The sequence below is a fragment of the Alexandromys fortis genome, unplaced genomic scaffold (assembly GCF_014885135.2).
Source record: "Alexandromys fortis isolate MF-2015 unplaced genomic scaffold, M_Fortis_MF-2015_v1.1 scaffold_182, whole genome shotgun sequence".
In the NCBI taxonomy this organism is placed as follows: domain Eukaryota; kingdom Metazoa; phylum Chordata; class Mammalia; order Rodentia; family Cricetidae; genus Alexandromys; species Alexandromys fortis.
In genome coordinates this window covers 558,030-580,324 of record NW_026068068.1, presented here as the reverse complement: position 1 = coordinate 580,324, position 22,295 = coordinate 558,030, and the positions used below count along the sequence as shown (strand labels likewise).

The 22,295-nt window shown below is 46.7% G+C and overlaps 1 protein-coding gene and 1 non-coding gene across 2 annotated transcripts in view; both read right to left on the bottom strand.

Moving 5' to 3' along the window:
* The window catches only part of Ptprn2 (protein tyrosine phosphatase receptor type N2), a 704,719-nt gene that overhangs the window by 618,859 nt on the left and 63,565 nt on the right, over window positions 1–22,295 (bottom strand). The window contains exon 2 of the mRNA XM_050120851.1: window positions 8,868–8,918. Within this exon, the coding sequence (XP_049976808.1) occupies window positions 8,868–8,918 (51 nt within the window). The remainder of the gene's footprint in view (window positions 1–8,867; window positions 8,919–22,295) is intronic.
* On the bottom strand, window positions 3,659–3,760 carry LOC126487839 (U6 spliceosomal RNA). The gene has a single exon (XR_007588514.1). It is a non-coding gene; the product is annotated as a U6 spliceosomal RNA (small nuclear RNA).

Sequence of the window (22,295 nt, the reverse complement as noted above, 5' to 3'; positions counted from 1 at the left end):
TTTGTGGGGCTGCAGAACAGGCAGATAGTACACTCACCTTTCCCTGGGGAATAAGGCTAAGGAGGCAATGGTAACCCCCGCTAGGACAGGCCCCAGGTAACTGGTTACAGGATGAGACCCTGGAGTCCCTACCTTTGTTCTGTGTTGGTTCTTTGGCTGAAGGTAAAGAAATAAGCCATTGCTCTTGACCTTTTCTGTTCATGGCAGGATGGTTATTCATAAGAAACCAGAAAAATGGACAGGGTTTCTGTCTGGGTGTCCTCATAAGCTTGATCCAAAGTGCAGCCACAAAGTGCAGGCACTGTGGAGCCATACTCTTTAGCCAGAGACCACTGCCTTATACAGCAAGCAGAGTTCTAAATGTTCGCTGTGGGACATTCAGCAAGCTTGTCTTCTCTGTGCTGGTCTGAAGGGTGAACTGTTTGCTTTTCTTATTAATGTGACCAGACACCTGATAAAAGCAGCTTAAAGGAAAGACCTGGTTTATATTTATTTGTTTAGACTTATTTACTTCATTTTATGTGTGCATGTGTTTTGCTCACATGTATGTCCATGTCTGAACATCATGTACTTGGTGCCCAGAGGAGTCAGAAGGAGGCACTGGCCCCCTGTACTCTGAGTTTCACAGATGGTTCTGAGCCACAAGGTGAGTGCTAGGAGTGAAACCTACATCCTCCACGAGAACAGCATCTCTCCAGTCCTGGACAAGGGTCTTATTTTAGCACATAGTTCAAGGGGACAGTTCATCTCGGTGGGGAAAGCATGCTGGCAGGACCTTGGCCACAGTCGGGAAGCTGAGAGAGAGAAACACTGGCACCATAGGATAGTGCCATGCACGTCTAGGGTGAGACTTCCCCCTCAGTGAAATATTTCTGGAACTATTTTCATAGGCACAAACAGTTGTTTCCATGGGGATTTTAAACCCTTTTATGTTTACAAGGAAAATCAACCATCACAACTTGTCTTCTCAAACCGTTTATTGGGGATGGGTGACCCTCCCTTATTGGAGCCACCAAACCCCAGGCTCCTTTTCTAGAAGTTCTAACAACTTTACTCTGCTCTCAACCACCCCACATTAGTTACTCATGACCCTCATCATCCCCCTATTGGTTTCCAAGTTTCCCCCTCTCTTTCTTCTTCCCAGAAAAGGCACTGTGTATGGTCTTTGTCTCAATTTGACAAGTGTGAGAAACGAAGTTCTTTCTCTTCCTAGTTTGACTATGCGTAAATAGGTTATCCTTAGCCAATCATGTTTCCTAATTTCCTTTAAAAAAGCAAGGAGACCAAGACTGCTGGTTATAGACTCTGTATCTTGAGAGTAGTAACTCAGAGCCCTTTGTCCTCCCATGAAAGACAGACAGCCTATCCCTTTGTTCACTTCAGAAGGTGCCTGGGCCAGGTAAACTAATATTAAAGAAACACGTTTACTTTTCCCAAGCACATTAGTTTTGGTGAATGAGTCTTAGCCATGACCCAAGGATGGGCCATATCAAGAGGAAATCCTGGAAAGAAGCCGTGTGTGCCCAGACAGGCTGATTAGGGCTGCAGTGGTGTGGGGAGGCTGTAACCTGCCAGGCTTATTACCCTGACATATGCTGAACAGCCGATCCTTGCTCACCTCTGGGTCTCAACACTTTGTGACTAATTTACAAATCTTTGGAATCTATTAATTTAGCAGACCACTAGCTTCTACCAATCAAAAGTTATGAATGCCATCAGCTAGCATCTGAGGCCTAGAGAAAAGTCTCCCCCATCTTGCTGCAGTTACTGATGTTCCCACCCATGTATTTTAAACCTGCCTTAACTTATGACTGTCTTTGTTCTGTAAAACGATGGCACTGCTTTCACACTGGGATATAGAATTGGGGTAACCGAAATCTGGGTTCCTGGGCCATGATCGTTCACATTAGTTCCAGAATACACTATCTCTTATTCCTAAGAAAGCACTGCATGTTTTCATCAACAATGACAAATAAATAATTTCTTCTACCCAGGTACACAAACATTTCTGTTTCCAGGAAAATGCTGTGTCTCATTCATAAAAGTGTAAGCACATAAAAAAAATTTAAAAAGCTTTGCCTGTCAGGAACTGGTTAAGATACTGGCTTTGAGCTCTTTGCAGCATCAAGAGTTGGCTGGAACCAGGGACCTTTGCAAAAGTGCAGACCAACTGTCCCTAGCAGCTAGCCCCCTGTCAACACCCAGCTTTGTGGTCTAGACAGGAGCAAAAATAACTGCTTGGGGGGATGGAAGGGGACATGCACAGGAGCAGAAGTCGTCCATACCCTGTATTCAGCAAAACCAACCCCCTTGACCCTAAGTAAACCTGGCTTGCAGTTTTTGTATATATATACAACCCCAAATGAGGAACGGGAGCTCTCCCTACTGTGCTGCATCGCATTTGGGAACCACTCCAAGCTAGGTGGCATAAGAATTAAACCTTGCTTTTGCATTCTGGACTTGACTGGATTTCAGTGGTCTCTCTGGGGAGAAGGGGGTCTCTCAACTTGGGAACAACAAAAGAATTTTAGAATGGACTCAGGAGGATTGAGCCAGCAACCTGGGCCAGAGCAGACCTGAAAGCAAACTCCACCAGAACAAGTATAAGGAAGCAACTGCTGAGCAAGTGAGCCAGAGCCAGAGACCACTAATGATCCGGACAGAAATCTGGGACCTTTAAGGGAGTAGACCTAAGCTAGGACTCCTGTGGGTCTAGGCATGAGTCTAGGACCTCCAAGGGAGTAGGCAGGAACCAGAGATCTCTGCTGGTTCAGGCATGAATCTGGGACCTCTGACAGAGTAAGCCTGAGCCAAGTCCTCTGCAGGTCTCGGCACATCTGAGCCTGAAAACTCCAAGGGAGTAGACTGGAGCCAGAGTCCTTTACAGGACCAACCCCAAGCCAGGGACTTCTGCAGGAACAGATCCAGACCAGGGACATTTACAGAAACAGGTCTGAGTAGACAACCTAGACTAGAGCAGGCCTGGGACAGCAAACTCCAAGGGAGTGGAGCAAAGCCAGGAGCACTGAGTGACCTCCAGGAACACAGAGTGACCAAAGGGGTAACTAGAACTGTAGCTGTAACATGAGGAACAACCGTCTGAGTCTTGGATTCACTGGCACTAGGTGAAGATTAATCAACAGAATCACCCTGGAATAGAAATAGCTTACTCGGAAAGAAAAAGAGCACCTGAAGATTGGAAGCAGACTAGTGAGCCCCCAAAGATCACAGCAATGCAGTACATGGTCTTCTATAGCCCCCCTCCATCCTGTTTGGATTTCCAGGGCTCCGTTCAGCACACTGTTTGTCAGATGAGCCAGGGTCGAGAAGGGTTTCCAGTGTTTCCACTAGCTGGCTTCTTACTCTTGCGCAGGCGCATTAATCTTGATGACGCCTTTCTAGATCCCACTCTCCTGTCACACTCCCGGGATGACTTACTCAGCCTTTCTCCTCTTCCTTCATTAAATCCCCTCAGCAGAGGACCCTCCCTGTTTGCTGAGAGCAGGATACAAATGCCTACAAAGTTAGGCATGGCGCCACAGTCAATGTGATCTTAGGGCGGAATTTTCCAAAGTTCGCCACGCCTGGCAAGCCAGCACTTCCAGCACCTGTGTGGCACAGGGCCACTAGGAGGAGGCGGCTGTTTTCTGTTCTTTTCTTAAATATGGAATGCTTCATGAATTTACATGTTAGCACAGGAGCCGTGCTAATCTTCTCTGTACTGTTCCAACTTTAGTATGTGTGCTGCCAACATGAGCACAGGGCTATATTAAGTGCTCACTGGTCAGGTACTGACCCATAAAGTAGAACCACATATTATTAACTTTTGTTTTATTTTAAATACTCGGCTATTAAGTCGTTAAAAGCTAGCAGGCTCAAAGAGCACTGAATGGGCCCCATCTAATTTTATCACAATTGTCCTTCTTAGAATTTAAAATACCATATCAATAAAGATGTCTGTAATAAAACATTTGAAAAACAGAAAAATATAAGGAAAGTGGAGTGACGGCCCAGATGAGGAGCCATAGCTTGGCATGTGCCTTTGAGCCCTTCCCTTCCTGTCTGCATAGCCGTCCCCATATCAAATGGGTTCTCCTCTCACAACTCGGTGCTTTTAATGGTCTCCACGCTCACTTTCTAATGCCTGCCCAATATTTGGATCATGAATAAAACAGAAGCACATGGTTAATGCTGACTGCCAACTTAACCAGGTCTAGATGAGCCAAAGAACAGACCTCTGGGCCTGTTTGTAATGTCTATAATGGAGTTTTCAGATTAAGTTAACTAAGGCAGAAGTTACCTCTAACTTCGGGCAGCTCCATAACTTGGAACAGGGACCAGCCACCTCATGCTCCTGGTGCCACACCTTCCCCACCATAATGGGCTTTATTTTAAATTGTAAGCCATACACAGTAAACAGTTTCTCACCAAACTCGCTTCTATTAATGTGTTTGGGTAGAGCAACAAGAGAAGTAGCTAACAACACAATTATAAAAGCACTCCCTGGGGCTGGAGAGGTGGCCAAGTGGTTAAAAGCACAGACTGCTCTTCCAGAGGACCAATTTTGGTTCCCAGCACCCACATGGTGGCTTTCACTATCTGTAATTCAAGTCCTAGGGGATCTAATGCCCCCTGCAGGCCTCTGTGAGTACCACACATACGCATTGCACAGATATACATGCAAGCACATGTAAATTAACAATAAACTTTTTAAAGCATTCTTATTTCAATATTGACGATCCATCAATATTGCTGTGTCTAGTGATGATACATCACTGCAAAGGGTTATCTGTGCCAGAAGCTTCCTTTAATACTTTGGGTTGTGAATTACTTCATTAGAATATCTATCTTGTGAGTCAGATTACAGGTTGGGACTTGTGGAGCCCAGCCCCCACTGACCCAGTGGTGTACCATAAGCATTATTTTAAATTTTTGAAAACTTGCTTAAGTTCTTTCTCATTCATGGGATTGCTTTTTTAGGACTTATTGTCTAGCTTTTGACATTCAGGGTTACTAGTTCTGGAAGAAAATCTAATTCCAAGCCTTTTGAAGATTTTTCTCACACACAGGAATCCCATTTGACTATTCTAAACTCTATTTTCTTCAGCCCATACCAGGATGGCGAAATATTCAAAACACTTACAGCTTTTCCTCTAATGACCAAATACCATTTCAGAGTTTACATTTTTAAGCTTTTGATTGTGGGATATTGGGGCTGTGGTAAGAAGTGTCAACAAAAACACTTGTGTGCTTAGGCCTGTCCCCACTAAGAAATGGTTGGATCCTGAGTACTCTGACCTAATCAATGGCTTGGTCAGTGTATGTATTCATAATTTTGTGGTACTACTGAGAGGTAGTAGAAATGGAAATGTGGGGCTTAGTGAGAGGAAGAAGGTCTCTCTCTTAGTGAGAGGAAGGTCTCTCTCTTAGTGAGAGGAAGAAGGTCTCTCTCTTAGTGAGAGGAAGAAGGTCTCTCTCTTAGTGAGAGGAAGGTCTCTCTGTTAGTGAGAAGGTCTCTCTCATAGTAAAAGGAAGGTCTCTCTGTTAGTGAGAGGGAAAAGGTCTCTCTGTTAGTGAGAGGAAGAAGGTCTCTCTCTTAGTGAGAGGAAGAAGGTCTCTCTCTTAGTAAGAGGAAGAAGGCAGTTTTTGAAGTGTACACCTTGTCCCCGGCTCCTATCCTGTCCCTCAGCTTCTCCTCTGTTGTGAGGTGGACAGCTCTACTATTTTGTGCCTTCTTGATCTTCCTGTTTGTCCTCCTGTGTCTAAGGGAATAGAGACAGCTGACCACGGAGCAGTGGTTCTCAACCTTTCCCCTCCTGCGGCTCTTTAATACAGTTCCTCATGTTGTGGTGACCCCAGCCATAAAATTATTCTCTTTGCTGCTTCATAAATGCAGTTTTGCTACTGCTATGACTTGTAATGCAAATATATTTGGAGATACAGGCTTGTCAAAGGAGTTGTGACCCACGGGTTGAGAACCACTTCCATAGCTCCAAACCCCTAAAACCACAAGGCAAAATAATGTTTCCCTCTTTTTAAGTTTCTTTTCCTATTATTTTGCCAAGGCAATAAAAAAAAACTAACATACCCAATGGTGATCATATACTCCTACGGTGAAGTCTGCCATCCTAGCCATTTTCAGGTGTGTAGCTCGGTGGCATGAAGAACACAGTGTAGTCATCAACACACCATCTCTAGAACTTTCTCATCTCCTAAACTGAGGCCCCTCACCAATTAAAACTCCCCAACCCTCATCTGTGGATGCCACCTCGCAACACCCAGCTGTCTGTCTTTGAATCTGTTGCTCTAGGAGCCAGTGAAGGTAAAACCATACGGCATTTGTCGTTTCCTGTGGCTGGCTTATTTTACAGAGCACAGTGTCCCTATGTCAGTGATGCCCTATGGTGTTTTCTTTCTCCACCCACTGAGGGAGAAACTCCGCCTCTCTGCATGCGGGGATATAATGGAAAGTACCATGGTGCCCACAGATGTGTACGTATTCTTCAGGGCTCTGCTGTCAGTGGACATAAGCCCACGAGCAGAATTGCTGAGTCATACCCATACTTGATGTTCAATGAGCAGCCATACTCTTCCCATGGCGCAGGACCGTTTCATACTCCCTCCCCTTTCCCAGATTCCTGCTAATGTTTTTGTTTTGTTCTTGCTCTGTGTAGGTGTGGTGTTGTTTTTTCTACAGTACTGAAGATCAAACCAGGGCCTTGTAATACAAAGTAGGTCTCTACCACTGAGTTAAACCCCTAGCCCTTTTATTTCCTTTGCTTTTTTTTAATAACAGGTGTAAATTGACTATGTTTAGCTTTTGATACTCTTTATAAATTACCTCATTCCATCCAAGCACTTTAACCTTTTGGTTTTGTTTTAAAGGTCTAGAGGCGTCTAAAAAGCACAAATTAGCTAATAAGATTATACATGTCTGTCTCTATCCCGAGAAAAGGAGAGATTGAAAGAGATCCCATGTGTGAATGCAAGCACCCGGGACTCCATGCCACACCCTGCCCCATGGCCACCTGTCCATCTTCACCAATGCAGGTCACACCTCTCTGCTCCACCAGCTGGCAGCCTCAATTATACAGTCACCATGACAACAGTAAATCCAGGCCAGCAGCAACAGGATGTTATGTTTCTTGTCTCCAATCAACCACAGCAAACACCCAGGCTTGCAGCCCTTGAATGGCCTGCCTTGCCCTTTCCTAGACCTAACTGCACTAGAAAACAGTGCCAAATACTGTCTGTTCCTTACATCAAGACCTGAATATCTATATTTACATTTAAATTGCTTTTCTTTCCCAAAGAATGGAAAGCTATTATGTTAATAATGTGCCTATCACTGAAGGTTGGAAAGGCAAGCTGGAGTTAGGGAAGAACCTTCCAGACTTGTTTTCTGCTGAGGGAAGGGTAACAGTTGTGTCTGTCATTTTGTTGGTACTGTGTTTCTGGTTACACAAAACATATATGCGCTCACACACATTTTGTGTCTTTTTTGATCAGAGTTTGGTGGGCTCAGACTAATAAAATATTGTTAAGATAGTATGCTTAATGATTTCTCCAAAAAAAAAGCAGCACAAAGTACAATGCAAGGAGTCTGGAGTCGTGCCAGATGGTTGGCCACGTGGTTGGCAGGATCCACACCTGGCCTGGCCTGGCCTGGCGTCACATTCCCCCAGAAAGCAAACACAAAGTAGGGCTGGGCACAGTTGGCATCCTGCTCTCCTTCCTTCCAGGGGCCAGTGTTGTCCTTCCCTGCTGGCTCTTGCTGCCCTCTCAGACACACAGCTCTCCCCCATCCTGAGATTCCTGGTGGAGGCCACGGGGCTGACCCTCTGCACGACCAACCGACAAGCATTTGGCTTAGTGTTTCAGCACAGACCAAAGCTCGGCTCCTGCACTCAAGGGCGGGCCTGCCCTGTCCCCAAGGCTGGTGACTTCTCTGCTGCCAACAGACACCTGCAGCTAGACAGGGTCATAGAAGAGCACCCGTGCCAGCTCAGACGCTGCCGCAGCAGGACACTTGCCCTCCCCACAGGCAGTAAGCTGAGAGGAAACGCATGGTGTGCCTGCCTCTCCAGCCTGCCTGGGGTTTCTGGGGGCCACTGTATACCCAGCCTCACTCTGTAACACACAACTGTGACCTTCGAGCATAATGTCCAGCCCTCCTGTAGTTCAAACAGTGAACTCCCAAGAACTGGTCATCCACCAACCAAGACACAAAGTAGTTTCCTTTATTTGAGAAGTCCTTGGCCACTCCCTTCCCTGCTGACAGCCACTCAGCCAGCCCTTGCAGGAGCTGGCTTTAAAAAGGACTTCCTGCCGGGCGCACGCCTTTAATCCCAGCACTCGGGAGGCAGAGGCAGGCGGATCTCTGGGAGTTCGAGGCCAGCCTGGTCTACAAGAGCTAGTTCCGGGACAGGCACCAAAGCTACAGAGAAACCCTGTCTCGAAAGAAAAAAAAAAGAAAGAAAGAAAGAAAGAAAAAGAAGGACTTCCTGTGAGCTTAGCCTCAAGACATGAACACAGAAGATGTGCAGTCACCGAGCACAGGCTGGGTGTGCGGGGCAAGCAGGGCTAGTGCTGAGGAAAGCCAGCACACCGAACTCATGCTCAGCCTCACTTCCCTACACCAGAGTCCGTCATGAGCCATGCTCCTGCCTCCTGCCCCTGAGCTTCTAGAGAACAGCCCTAAACTCAGGGAACAGGGCCAATGGCTCTGAGACACTATCACATCCAAAGACAAACAGTTGTGCTACCCTCTTCAGAATACACATCCCCCTAGGCTGGAGGTCCCACTCCTACTCACAACAGAAGGAAGAGATCAGCGCTTCGGCAGTGCCCCATGAACCCACACTCACCGTTCACACAGGCCTCCGATGATCCACACAGGCCATCCTCAAACAAGCAGCCTGGATAAGAAAGACAGAAGAGGAGTCAGTGACAAAGATACCAAGGACTCTTGAGGCTTTCAGACCCCCATGCAGGTTCCTTGGGTCTACATCATGATGGAGCTAGGTTATTCTGAAGCTATTATAACAGATCCCTGAGTGATCTGACCAAACTCTTCATCAGGATGCTTGGCATGCCCTGTGCCTTCAAGGCCACATAAGAGAGAGCCCACATCCTTGGCATGATCATCTATGCAGATGTGCCCCTCCCCTAGCCTCACAGCATTGCTGAGCTGACCACCCATTGCTGAGCTGACCACCCAAGGAAGTCCCAGGGGCTTGAGACTGAGCTCACAGCTAGGAGCATCATGGGGCAGAAGTACACACAACAGAAATGGACCAGACATATGTGCCCACAGAGATGGATGCTCACCTACATCTGACCCTCATGCTCTACAGCTGTGCACACAGGAATGGATGCTGGCATCTGCCCCATGCTCTCTCTACAGCTGTGCACACAGAGGTGGATGCTGGCATCTGACCCCATGCTCTCTCTACAGCTATGCACACAGGGATGGATGCTGGCATCTGACCCCATGATCTACAGCTGTGCACATAGTGATGGATGCTGGAATATGCCCCCGTGATCTCTCTACAACTGTGCACACAGGGATGGATGCTGGCATCCGACCCCATGATCTACAGCTGTGCACACAGTGATGGATGCTGGCATCTGCCCCCCGTGATCTCTCTACAACTGTGCACACAGGGATGGATGCTGGCATCTGCCCCCATGCTCTCTCTACAGCTGTGCACACAGGGATGGATGCCGGCATCTGACCCCATCTCTAGGGAGACTGGCTGTGTGCTACGTTCTATAGGGAGGCTTCTGCAATGTCAGTGACCACCTTGGACAATGAAAAAAAGAGGAAAGAACAAGTAGGTGAAGGGAAACAGAAGACATGAAGAATGAAAGAATATAGAACCTGCACTGAAAGAGAACACACAAAGGTGGCTAGCCTCTCCCTGCAACTGAAAGAGACCTTGCTAACCTCTGATGAAATAGGAAGGTGAGCTAATGGTAAATGTGCTCACCCAGCAGGGAGTAGGCAGCTGGCTGCTATCTTACAGTGTGCCAAGCCACCTTGAACACAGAGAAGGGATGGACATAATCTAGTCAGGGTCAGGGGTGGGGCATGAGAGATGCCTCTATCTATACTCAGGTGAGTGTTCCCTCTTAGGGATACAATCCTATATTCACACCTGTACCAGTGCAGTGATAGGAGCCCACAAAAGCTGGTGTGCTCTGAACATGTTTATCTTTCAACAACAAAGCCTAATGCCTTCATGGCTATTTCTCTAGTTGTCAAACTCCTATGCATCTACCAATACCCATTCAAAAGACCCCCATGGTGTCCTCCACACAGGCCAGCCCAGTGAGTCTGCCAGACACCACATGGGACCTGCCACAGTGTGCAATGATTATCAACTAAAGTGTAGCAGCGTAAATGAAGGCAAACAGAAATTATAAGAATATATTTAGCTTTAATTAGGGAAAGACTCACAGAACCTGTGGTTCCAGCGGAGAACAGGAAAGCAGAAGGGGCGGGGGAGAGCACAGCAGCAATATTTATTAGTAAAAAATATCCTCAGGCAACCCCGCCCTACAAGCAAGGTTGGGGCTGCCCCTACACTAAAGGGTGCATCATCCTCTCAGGACTGAGGTTCTTGGGGTCTTCTTTGCATCTTCTGTCCATTCTTCCATGGCTGCCCTTATGTCTAAGTAAGTGAATGAATGCAAGAAAACTGATAAACTGGGAGAAAATTATTAATTTCAAAATGACTGAACCATTAACTCCTTCACACAAGAGTTGGTACAGTTACTTATAGCTGTAGGAGCCAACAGCACTTAGAAAGCATAGGTGGAGCAAGACACAGAACCAGGCTCACAAAGGACACACAGGCCTGCAATTCCCACAGGCCAGTGGCCTCCTTTCATCCTTAGGGTTGCTCCATTGACCTGCCAGAGGAGAAAGTCATGGCTGGCAGGGTCCTTTGCTTAGGTTTCTTTTCTTAAGAGGACTCTGGGTCATGCGCAGGGCAGCTGACCCCACACAGTCCCTTATTCATCCTATTGTTGTGTGCACTAGAGACTAGCAAGCTCAACCGTAGCAGCCTCTACCCTAAGAGGGGCCATTTCTTCAAAGCAATGATATAGTCTCATGGGAAACTGTATTTTCACCTGTAAAGCACATTTTTAGCATATTTGTGTCACATACTTTAGCCCTGAAGCAGCCCTGCCTCATCTGTACCTCCACTCCCAACGACCTACAGCCTCATGACACCCAGGGCCATCCCCTCATCCATAAGCACTGAATTCAAGCAGTATTTTAAGGAAGGGCAGCTGTGGCTGCGAGCCTTTTAAGGATACTGGTGACATCTCAGAGCTGTAGGCGTAGGCATCATGCTGGCTCACACAAATGCCATGCCCTACTGTGGTCAAGTGGCTTCTCTGATCTCAGCACTGTAAATAGTAAAATTAAGGCCAGGTTTGTCAGTTTCTGAACTGCTCCTATGTGACTGCCGATTTTCCCCGCAGTGGCGTCATCAGAAATGAACTGTGGGAGGCTCCCATCAGTCTGATTGATACCTCTCTCCTCCCAGGGTACAGAAGTGCAAGGGCACCTTAAGCTGGAAGACAGGCTGGGGTAGTCATGTGCCGTTGCTCCACACCCTGGTTCCAGCAGTTGGCATACAGCACCGTTCCATGCCATGGTCATGGCCGTGGGCATACGGCACTGTTCCACATCCTGACTGACCATCGCTGTGGGCATATGGCATTGTTCTACACCCTGACCATGGCCGTGGACATACAGCTCTGTTCCACGCCATGGCCGTGGGCATGTGGCACTGTTCCACGCCATGGCCATAGGTATATAGTACTGTTCTATATCCTGACCATGACTGTGGCTGTGAGCATACAACACTGTTCCATACCATGGCTGTGGACATATGGCACTGTTTCACACCCTGACCATGGCCGTGGGCATACAGCACTGTTCCACACTCTGGCTGTGGCTGTGGGCATACAGCCCGGTTCCGCACCCTGGCTGTGGCTGTGGGCATACAGCCCGGTTCCGCACCCTGGCTGCGGCTGTGGATATGCAGCACTGTTCCATGCCCTGGCCGTGGCCATTGGTATGCAACTCTGATGAGCACCATCACAACCCTCATCAGGTATCTACGGGAAGGCTGAGACAAAGGCAGGGTGGCAGGCACAAGTGCAGACGCTCAGTTAAGGGCTTCCCCACAGAGTTCTATGTCATGTGATATGGCAGATGCCAGAACAATCTAGAAAAAGCATGGACTTCCTGTATCTGCCTGAATCACACCAGACAATTTGAGCTGATGGAACAAAATGGGCAATGACATGCTCCTGTATGATTCAGCTACACAAGGCAGCCTGGCCCTAGCGTCTGCCCAGCTAGAGTCATTGCAGGAGCCTAATGAGCCTGTGCCTCAGGAAGATCTGCCGGAAGGAAATGGAAGAGCAAGAGTTCAACGAGGCATTCCCAGGGGCTCAGAGAACACTTATCTCAAGCCACAAGTCACAGAGCGCTAATTACCTGCTAATTTGTGTGCATTGCTATATGCTCTAAAATCAATGAAAATGTATTTCATTGTAAATACCAGACACCTAATAACATTGATTATCGTGGTAAGTCATCCAGAGATAAGGACTGTCACAGTAGAGGCTGGTGTCCCGCCCTGGAGTCTGAAACTTAGCTGCTCCAGTGTGTTCCACCCAGCCGTGTTCAGGGACACGTGGCCAGAGGCAGAGGCAGAGGCAGGCCCTCAGATGAACACAGCCCACCAACCAGCAGCTCACAAATGATCTACACCTAAAGTCAAATGTCAGCCTGAGGCAAGCAGCTGATCCACAGAGAACACCCGCATGCGTCATCTTCACAATGTGGTACCCTGCATTTCACACACACACATACACACACACACACACACACAAACACACACACACCTGTAACTCCTTAGTATTAACATGTTGTCCACTCTTCCATGAAAATATGTCACATTTCAAAAATTCTCAATGGCTCCTTCAGCGGACTACCCTAGAGCAGGGCATGGAGCTCAGAGAATTCTTCCCACTTGTCCACTAGGCTCCCATACTTCAGCACACACCATATAGATGCGTGCATGTGGTTATACATGTGTACATATTGGTACACAACCACATGCACATTCATATATGTGTATGCACATGCACACTTAAATAAGCAATGTATGCATTCATGGACACTCCCACATAGACATTCACTAAACATATATTTGTTCACACTCTTATATGTACATCCACATGCATATGCACATACATACACGTATATTTATACATACATATGTGGAAACACACTTATGTCTACACATACATATACACAAGAAGTCACACATATATGTACACATTATACTCACACACACATGCATATCTATGTGAATCCACACATGTACACAAACATGCACACACATGTGTGTGCACTAATCCATGTGTATATTCATGTATGTACAAACATATACATCTATGCATGCACACATATGTGTACTGATCTTTTTAGCTTTAATTCTAATTACCTTTGTTTTCTCAGAATGTAAAACCATCCTTAGTCATCTCTCTGGTACCTTTCTGTTGTTGGTTTTTTGTTTTGTTTTGGTTTTTGGTTTTTCAAGACAGGGTTTCTCTGTAGCTTTGGAGCCTGTCCTAGCACTTGCTCTGTAGACCAGGCTGGCCTCGAACTCACAGAGATCCGCCTGCCCCTGCCTCCCGAGTGCTGGGATTAAAGGTGTGCACCACCACCGCCCGGCTTTGTTGTTGTTTTAAAAGCAAAATTGACCTATTTCTTCTGGACCAGTGTAGTTCTCCCATCCTAACTTCTAAGAGAGTTCTACCTTTTTATGGTAAAGAAGCAAATAAAAAGTCACGTCCTCCCTGGTTGACAGGATATCTGGCCACGACTACTTGTGTAGCCTCAACCACGTGGTCTTCGTCCAAGAGCAGCACTTACCAGTATGCACTCAACTGCCCAGCTGCTTCCCAACACCAGGCCCTATGACCTTGGCAGAGAGAATGGACTTCAGAATCAGGGATCACCCCTCTTGTGGAGAGGGGCCGAATTAACTACCTTCCTGCTCACTATTTTGGCAAAAGCTCTGAGATTTATGCAAACCCACAATCACATACAGTTGTGACAGGTTTTTTTTAACCTAAGAGCATTAAAAATACATGGATGTAAAGCTGAATTCTCTCAGCAAGATAATAAAATATTTCCCCACTCAGGCATGTCATGTGAGCGGAATGGATGGTCCCAGGTCTCCTACAGAGCAGCTGGGGATTCTTAGAATCCAAGAGTGCTCTTACCAAGTTTTCATAAGTGGGAACTGATAATTCTTTGAAATCATTTAGTATTGTAGCCAAATAAAACTTAACAAACCCCATCTGGTGTGTGGCTCACGTAGCGTGAGTTAATAATGAGTGTATTACTGTTTTCCCAATGGTAACCATGCACACATAATAAAGTACTCTCATGCATCCATTTTCTATCAGTGTTTCCTCTTTGGAGTCCTCTATGGCAGTCCCTCCTCCCCCTCTGCAATTTGGTCCTCTTTGAGCTGTCCCTCACCTGGAAGGAGCATCATGGGCCAGAATCTGTGAAGATGGCAGAATCCATTAGCAGACAGGCACGTAGTAAGGTTAAACCTGTCTCTCAGCCACTTAACTGAGCCTATGCTCAATGCAGAATATTCTCAGTGCAGTGAGGCGCTGCTGAAAGCTGACTCTGAAGAAACACAAAAGATGATAAATCTACCCAAGGGATAGAGCTATCGGCTCTGATTCAAGGGACCCCACATAGGCATCCATCTCTGGATTAGAGGTTGGTCTGCCTGATGTTTTGGTGTTTGATGTCAATCTGGAGTGTGTTTGTTCATTCTCACTAACCTGGACTACTCTACATTTTCTGAAGATGCTTTCCTGGCTCTCACAGAAGCCATCTAAAAGCTATGTCAATGTGCACCCTACATAGAAAGGTCTGAACTGAGCCTTGAGCTATTCAGAAAGTCAGCCCACAAAGAACAGGCCTGTCCCACAGAAGTCTGCATTCCAAGCTCTTCCATAAACTGGGCCCTGAGCTTCAGGGCTCCTCTCCCATGATGGCATGTCACTACTGTGGGATACCTCTGCGATGGCCCCACCAATGCCCAATCACTCCGAATGCACAGCCAGTTCATAAATCCTTTAGCCGCTCTACTGGCTTCTTGTATAAATGGACATCCTCAGCTTCAGCCTGTTCTGTATTCTTATTCTCTCCCAAACCCTGTCAGTTCTTCCCAGCTTCTCCAGAACCAAGCACACCTGCCTGCTTACATATAGGACTCAGGGCTATATGCTCTGGTAGAGAACTGCTTCTGGGTGTGATGGAGGAAGGTCATTGGTTAATTATAATAAACCAACTGCTTGGCCTCATAGCTTAGAACATAGGTGGGTGGAGTAAACAGAATAGGATGCTGGGCGGAAGAGGAAGTGAGGTCAGACTCTGCTCTGCTCCCGAAGAGACCCGACAGCTCTGCTCTCTGGAGCAGAGACACCATGCTCAGCTCTCCCGGGTAGACCTGACAGCTCTGTTCTCTGGAGCAGAGATGCCAGGCTCCGCTCTCCCAGGCAGCTCCAACCCAGGATGGACGGAGGCTAGAATCTTCCCAGTAAGCGCACCTTGGGGTGCTTACACACATTACTAGAAATGGGCTAAATTAATATGTGAGAATTAGCCTAGAAAAGGCTAGATAGAAATGGGTCAAGTAGTTAAATGAATACAGTTTGTGTGTTGTTTTTTCGGGCATAAGCTAGCCAAGCGGCCGGGGTGTTGGGGACGCAGCCCTGCCGCTCCTATTTCAACATGGGTGAGAATGTTCTTGTCTTCTGGTGGTCACAGCCTGGGGATTCGGGACACAGACTGAATGGGTGATCTGACTCATAAGGAAGTCACCTCTCATGTAGCAAAGAGGCTCCATGGCAGGCAGCCAAAGCCCCTGGTTCTGCACTGTGTGGGTCTGTAACCTTGGCAACAGTCATTCTTTCTCTCTAACACCCCTTTGCTGTTAGGTATACATGGAAAGGGCAGGTCTAGTTAGGGACCATCAGAAACTTAGTGGTCTTCCATCAGTCAGGTCCCAGTACCTCCATGAGGGCAGCAGCTCAAAAGGGTTCAAGAGGACTTGTCTTCCTGTCCTGGGCCTCAGAGTCCCAGGCAGCAGGATCCATGACCATGTTCAGTCATGCCTGTACCATTTCAACAAAGAGTTTTCCATTTGAGGGAACAAACCCTCTAAATTCCAGAAGCTAGGAGCTGATATGGTTTCAGACTGACCCAGGCTAGTAAGAGGAGGGAGGGAGCTTCTGTGAAAGGAGGTAGAGGCCATAGCTAAGGGTATTCCTTACAGCCACACTGTGGTAGATTGAGTGAGAATGACCTCCACAGACACATATGTTTGACTATTTGGTTTCCAGTTTGGAACTGTTTGGGAAGGATTAAGAGGTGTGGCCTTGTTGGAGGTATACCACTGGAGGTGGGCTTTAAGGTTTCAAAAGCTTCCAGCCATCCCAATTCCTCTCTCTCTCTCTCTCTCTCTCTCTCTCTCTCTCTCTCTCTCTTTCTTCCGCTCTTGCTCTGCCTCCTACTTATGGATCAAGCTGTGACTCTCAACTGCTCCTGACATCATGCTGGATTATGAGTTAAGCATTCACAGAAGCCTGTGGAATCCATCCAATAAGAGCCTGCATTTGACAGCATGAACGAGCACAAAGAAACCCATGCACCCTGACTCACTCAGCATGCTGGTATCTGTTAATGAATGCTAGTTCTTGGGCTTAGCTCCAAGTGATCGGGGCTTTAGTCAGACACCCATCAGGAACATTTTAGGCTGGGGATATAGCTCAGTTCGTAGATGCTTGTTTAGTGAAGCCCTGGGTTCAATTCCCAGTACCACATAAAAGTGGGCAGGTAGTGGCACATGCCTGTAATCCATGCACCTGGGAGTTGGCAGCAGGAGGATCATAAGTACCTGGTCACCCTTGGCTACTGTGGGGACCCACAGAATTGGGTCCATTCCACTTTGATTACAGGTCAGAGAGTTCAGGCCTATTCCTGCTCCTTCAAGGATAAAACACGAATTTGACCCAGGGAGTGGCTGCCTACAGGCTAAGATGTTGTCTTATATGCCCTGCCTAAACAACAGAATGTTTAACTCAGAGTATAGCTATGTGATGCTTCAGGTAATTCAATACCTGAACAAACTTTGTTTGTTCTTTGTATCATGTTAAAGCAGTCTCTTGCCTTCTCTCCTTTTTGGATTGGGGTATATAAGCATATTGAAAATAAACACAGGTGAATTCAGTATCCACTGAATTACCCTCCCAGTTCTAGTCTGTGTCTCTGTTCCTTTTCTTTCATATTTCTGTTCCTCCTGCCTAAAATTTCTAATCTTCATGCTCCTACCTTGGAATGTGAGAACCCCATTGAGGTTGGACTATGATAGATGTCGCCACAATGTGGGACCCCGACAAGCAACCTGATGAGCTTGAGGCCAAACTGGGTTACATGAAACCCCATGAAGAAAAAATGAGGAGAAGGGAGAAAAGGAGGAAAAGAAGAAAGAGGAGGAGAGCATCTCCTTTGTCAGGGGTAGCATCACTGGTAAGAAGGAAGAGGAGGAGAGCATCTCCCTTGTTAGGGTAGCATCACTGGAATGGTGTCTGTTCTTGGTCTGTTAGAAAATCCTATGCTTCTCCCTCTGCTCAAGTGAGGGATGGGAGGCGCTATCATTCCTGGGTCATATGTGACAATACTGCTCAGCCTTTTGTGAGGAACACACACAGACTTACAATCTGACAGACAGAATGCAGGTAAGCACTACCAGCCCCTGCTGCGGTGACTCTGGTGGTCCTCGGTGATCTCTGTACTCAGAGACACACTGTGCATCACTACACCTCTGTCATCCATCACAGTAAGTCAGAATGTGGGACTGCTGTGCGTCACTCTAAAGCTTTGAGATGATGATAAGATGATGATGATGATGATGATGATGATGATGATGATGATGATGATACAGAGACTATGCTCAAGTTTGGAAAACCCCCTACCAACACCTGGAGAAGACCCTTCAACACAGACACAGTCAGTAGCAATTCTTAATGGCCATCAAGACCACCCCTTTTCTTCCTAGTAGAAAAGCTGAGGATTCCAGGGATGGTACTAAGAAACTTCTATTCTGGGAGCTACAAAACATAGAAAGAAAAAGAATAAAGATGTAAAAATTAAAATCACCTCACTTCATTGCTCTAGCCAGGAAGAGAGTGACCTGGACCCCATGCCAGCCCTGCATCTGCTGTGAGTGCCCACACTCTCTGGCACCTTCTTGAAAAGAATGAGTTGTGATGCCCACAGGAGCTAAGGGCAGTGGTCCAGCCAAGCTTCAAGCAGAGTCTGCTGCCTATATGTTACCGCTTCTAGTCTCAGCATTATCAGAATAAGAGGTCCAGGCTACTAGGACCACAGTGTCCTCAGAATTCTCACACCCACACATTTACAAATGTTCCTATTAAAATAAGGATGTGTTAAGTCAGGCTAGACCTCCAGGCAGGGACAGAGGTGGATAGGTGTCAATATCACAGCCCCTGTTCTTGAAGATCTATGAAAGGTATGTTTAAAGCCCAGAAACCCAGCTTCCCCTGTCACAGTGAGCTCAGACATCTTCATGCTTGTGAGTCAGAATACCAGCTCTTTCCACCCAAGACTCAGACAAAATTTGTGGCTGAAATTTCAAAAGAGGAAGAGGCCACTCCTAGCACCAACCTGGTGGGTCCTTGGCCTGGTCACTCCTTAGTAAGGTTGAGAGGCCTATGGGGCTTGTTTACTTCCTATCACACTTCTCTGTATGAAGGTCAGGCAGCCTCTGGGACAGTCCAACCCATTCCTACACAGAAGAAGAAATTCCGTTTCCACAGCCCAGATGACATCCATGTCCACAAGATTCCCCATACTCCCACATCCTGCAACTCCCCATTCCCTATTAGCTAAAGGGCCATGGTGAGCAGCTGCAACTTTTGCTCAAAGGAAGTACCCTCACCCTACCTGCCACTGAGCACAGCAAGCATGTGTGCAAGACATGCCATGGTAGGGCTCAAGGGATGAGCCTACTATTCCCTGCCCCAAATCGTCCTGCCTCTAAGACTAAATCCTAGGCCAGGTCAGTAAAAGTCTGGTTTCCAAACAACTAGAATATTAGGGGACATTTGAAAGAACAGTAAGTAATAACTTTCATTCTGAGGAATATAAAGTCCTTCTTGAGACTCATTCTGGACTGGGAAAAGAAATAATTGGCCATTTGAGAAGAAACCAAGAGGTAGGACAAGCAAAGTCAATACCTTGATGAGTCACCCCTACCCTGAAAGAGTCATCTCTTTGACTTTGCTATCTACATAGCCAGCTCAGGAGGACAGATACCTCAGCAAGGACCCAAATGGACAGGCACACATGGACAGGCATGCACAGACAGGCACACATAGACAGGCACACACAGTCTAGAGACCTGGGTCTCTGAAACATTAAACACTTGGACCATTCTTCTCAAAAGTTACTGGATCCCAACTGAGGTGCTAGCCAGGCTCAGAGGACTCAGCTAAGGACACCTAAAGTAGCTTGGCTATTATGAAAATTCCAGTCACTTCCTCAAAACAGAAGACAAACTGGACAGCAAATATGGCTTTGAATTCTTAAGCTGACCAAGAAGATCATCATGTTCCAGGAGGCAGCTAAGATTTGGACACCAACATCACCAGCAAATTCTGTGGTTTTGCTTTAAGGAATAAGAAACCAAGCCTTTTACTCTAAGTAATTCCCTTGGTTTCAAGTTTCTAATTACACCGCCGTAACATAATTCAAGAAAAATAAATTTAACTGAATTCAGAGTATCTAACAGATTTTTTTTCTTTTAGAACACAGGCAGGCATTAGGAAAGTGGTCTCTGGCACTGTATGCTTCAGGATGTGACACTGGACCTCCCGCATCTCTTCTGAGTAGTGGTGTTTTGTTTGTTTTGCTTTGTTTTCACTTTTGTTTTTATTTATTCTTTGTATCTTTCACATCTTGTATCTCCATCTCATTCATTTCCCCATTCCTTCATATCTACCCTCTGCTCTCGCAATTTCTCCTACCCCCAAAATAAAATAAAATTTAAGGGAAAAAAAGAAAGAAAAAAAATCAATCTTATGGAAGCTGTGTCACAGTGAGTCACACAGCAAACCCTTTATTTATCCATATAATTTTACTTGCAAGTGTTCATCACAGAGTCACTGGTCTGGTTCAAGGCCTCTGGCTTCTGCTACATTATTGATACTGAGCCCTCAGTAGACTTCCTCCTGGTCATCCTGTTGTTGCCCTGTGTTGTAGAAATCCTGCAGCTTTGGGTCTTCAGGACCAGCCCCTTCACAAGCTCCAGCAGATCACAGATGTGGTGGATATTGGGGTGGGTCAACTCATAACCCTGGTTCTGGGCCTGGGGGCTGGCAGAGTTGGTCAGCCCCCTAGCACTCCCCTGTCCTCATCACCAGGGCGAGTTCTCCTGAATAGCCTTGTCAAGTTCAACCCTTGCAGTGATGAGCAAGGGTCAGGGCCAGTTCCCCTGCTTCCATGTCCTCAGGGTCAGTTCTCCCACACCCACACCTTCAGGGTCAGCTCTACTGTGTTAAATGACCTCAGGGCCAGGTCTCCGATCTGCCTCAAGCACCGATGGGCAGAAAGGGGGCATCTCTCCCCCACCCATTCTGCCACATGACAGATGAGTAATGGAGAAGCTCTCCCACCCTCACAACCTCAGGGCTGGCTCACCCACACCTCCACCAACAGGGTTGGTTCTACAGTACTGCTCAGATGAGGTGAAGGGCCTGCTCTCCTGGTGTTTACTGCCCAGATGTGGTGTAGGGCCTGCTCTCCTGGGTGTTTACTGCCCAGGTGAGGTGCAGGGCCTGCTCTCCCAAGTGTTGCAGCTGATAGAGGTATTTTGAGTAGTGTTTTAATTGGTTCTTTGCTTTTGTCGTCAGATAATTTCCTGAAAGAGAATAGTGTTTTCAAAGGGAGATTTACTAAGCGATACCTTTGGGAGAAGAAAGTATTTTTAAGTTTATCCTGTAAATACAGACTTTCAAATAAAAGTTAAAAAAGCCTAGCCAGTTTGGATGTTCACCTTCCTAGACCAGGATGGAGGGGTGAGGACTTTGGACTTTCCACAGGGCAGGCTGCCCTTCAGACTGGAGAGGGAAGGGGAGAGGAGTGGGGGGAGGAGGAGAAGAGTGGGAGGAGAGGGAGGGAAATGGGAGGCTGGGAGGAGGCGGAAATTTTTTTTTTCAATAAAAATAAATAAATAAATAAAAAGTTAAAAAAAATACCGGATGAAGAACTTTGAATATCAAAAACACTGCAGAGGTAGGTGCCATGGTGCAGAATCAGGAAGTAAGACTCAGAGGACTTCAGCTGGAGGGCATCCCAGAGCTATAGAGAGGAGACCTGTATCAAATATGAGACTGGATGAAGTCTAATGGATGGAAAGGCCAGTTGCTGAGGTGGGGCTTTCATGGATTCTTTGGCCTGATTTCCAGAACCCAAACTACCTGTCAAGCTGGGCTTTTAGCCGTTCTGGAGAAACTTTCCCCCTATGGAAAGGGAAAGTGGAGCTGACGCTAGGCATTACTTATTCCATGACCCTTGTGTTCACGGGAGATGGTTACAGGGAATCCTTCAGGAGCCCCGAGGGCTTTGCATCATCAGACCCGCACCCCACAACAGCACAGCACTGCTCACACTGTAGTGTGCACAAGAACCAGCTGCAGGTGCCAAAAAGGTCAGGCTTGTGTTTCCAGTGAGCTCCCAAAAGCAGTCTACATGCCCCATGCTCAGAAACATGATATCAAATGAGTAAACCTTTTAAACTCTTGGGTCAGCACATCATTAAAGATTATGTTTTAAACTAATAAGCCCCTATGATTCATTTTCTAGATCTATATTTTCTGGATTTTTTTAAGGAGAGACAGTCTAATTGAGGCAGGGTCTCCTGTAACCTCAAACTCACTACATAGCAGAGGTTGGTCTTGAATTCCAGTCTCCCCACCTCTAACTACAAATACTGTGGTGACAGATGTGTGCTCCCACATCTGGCCTACATCCAACTATTTAATTAGCCCAATAACAAATGATACACTTTGTTCGATCTGTAGTAAACTATTTATGTAGGGGGAAATCATATACTAACTAAGAGGTTGAAATGAAGGATGAGGTTAGATTT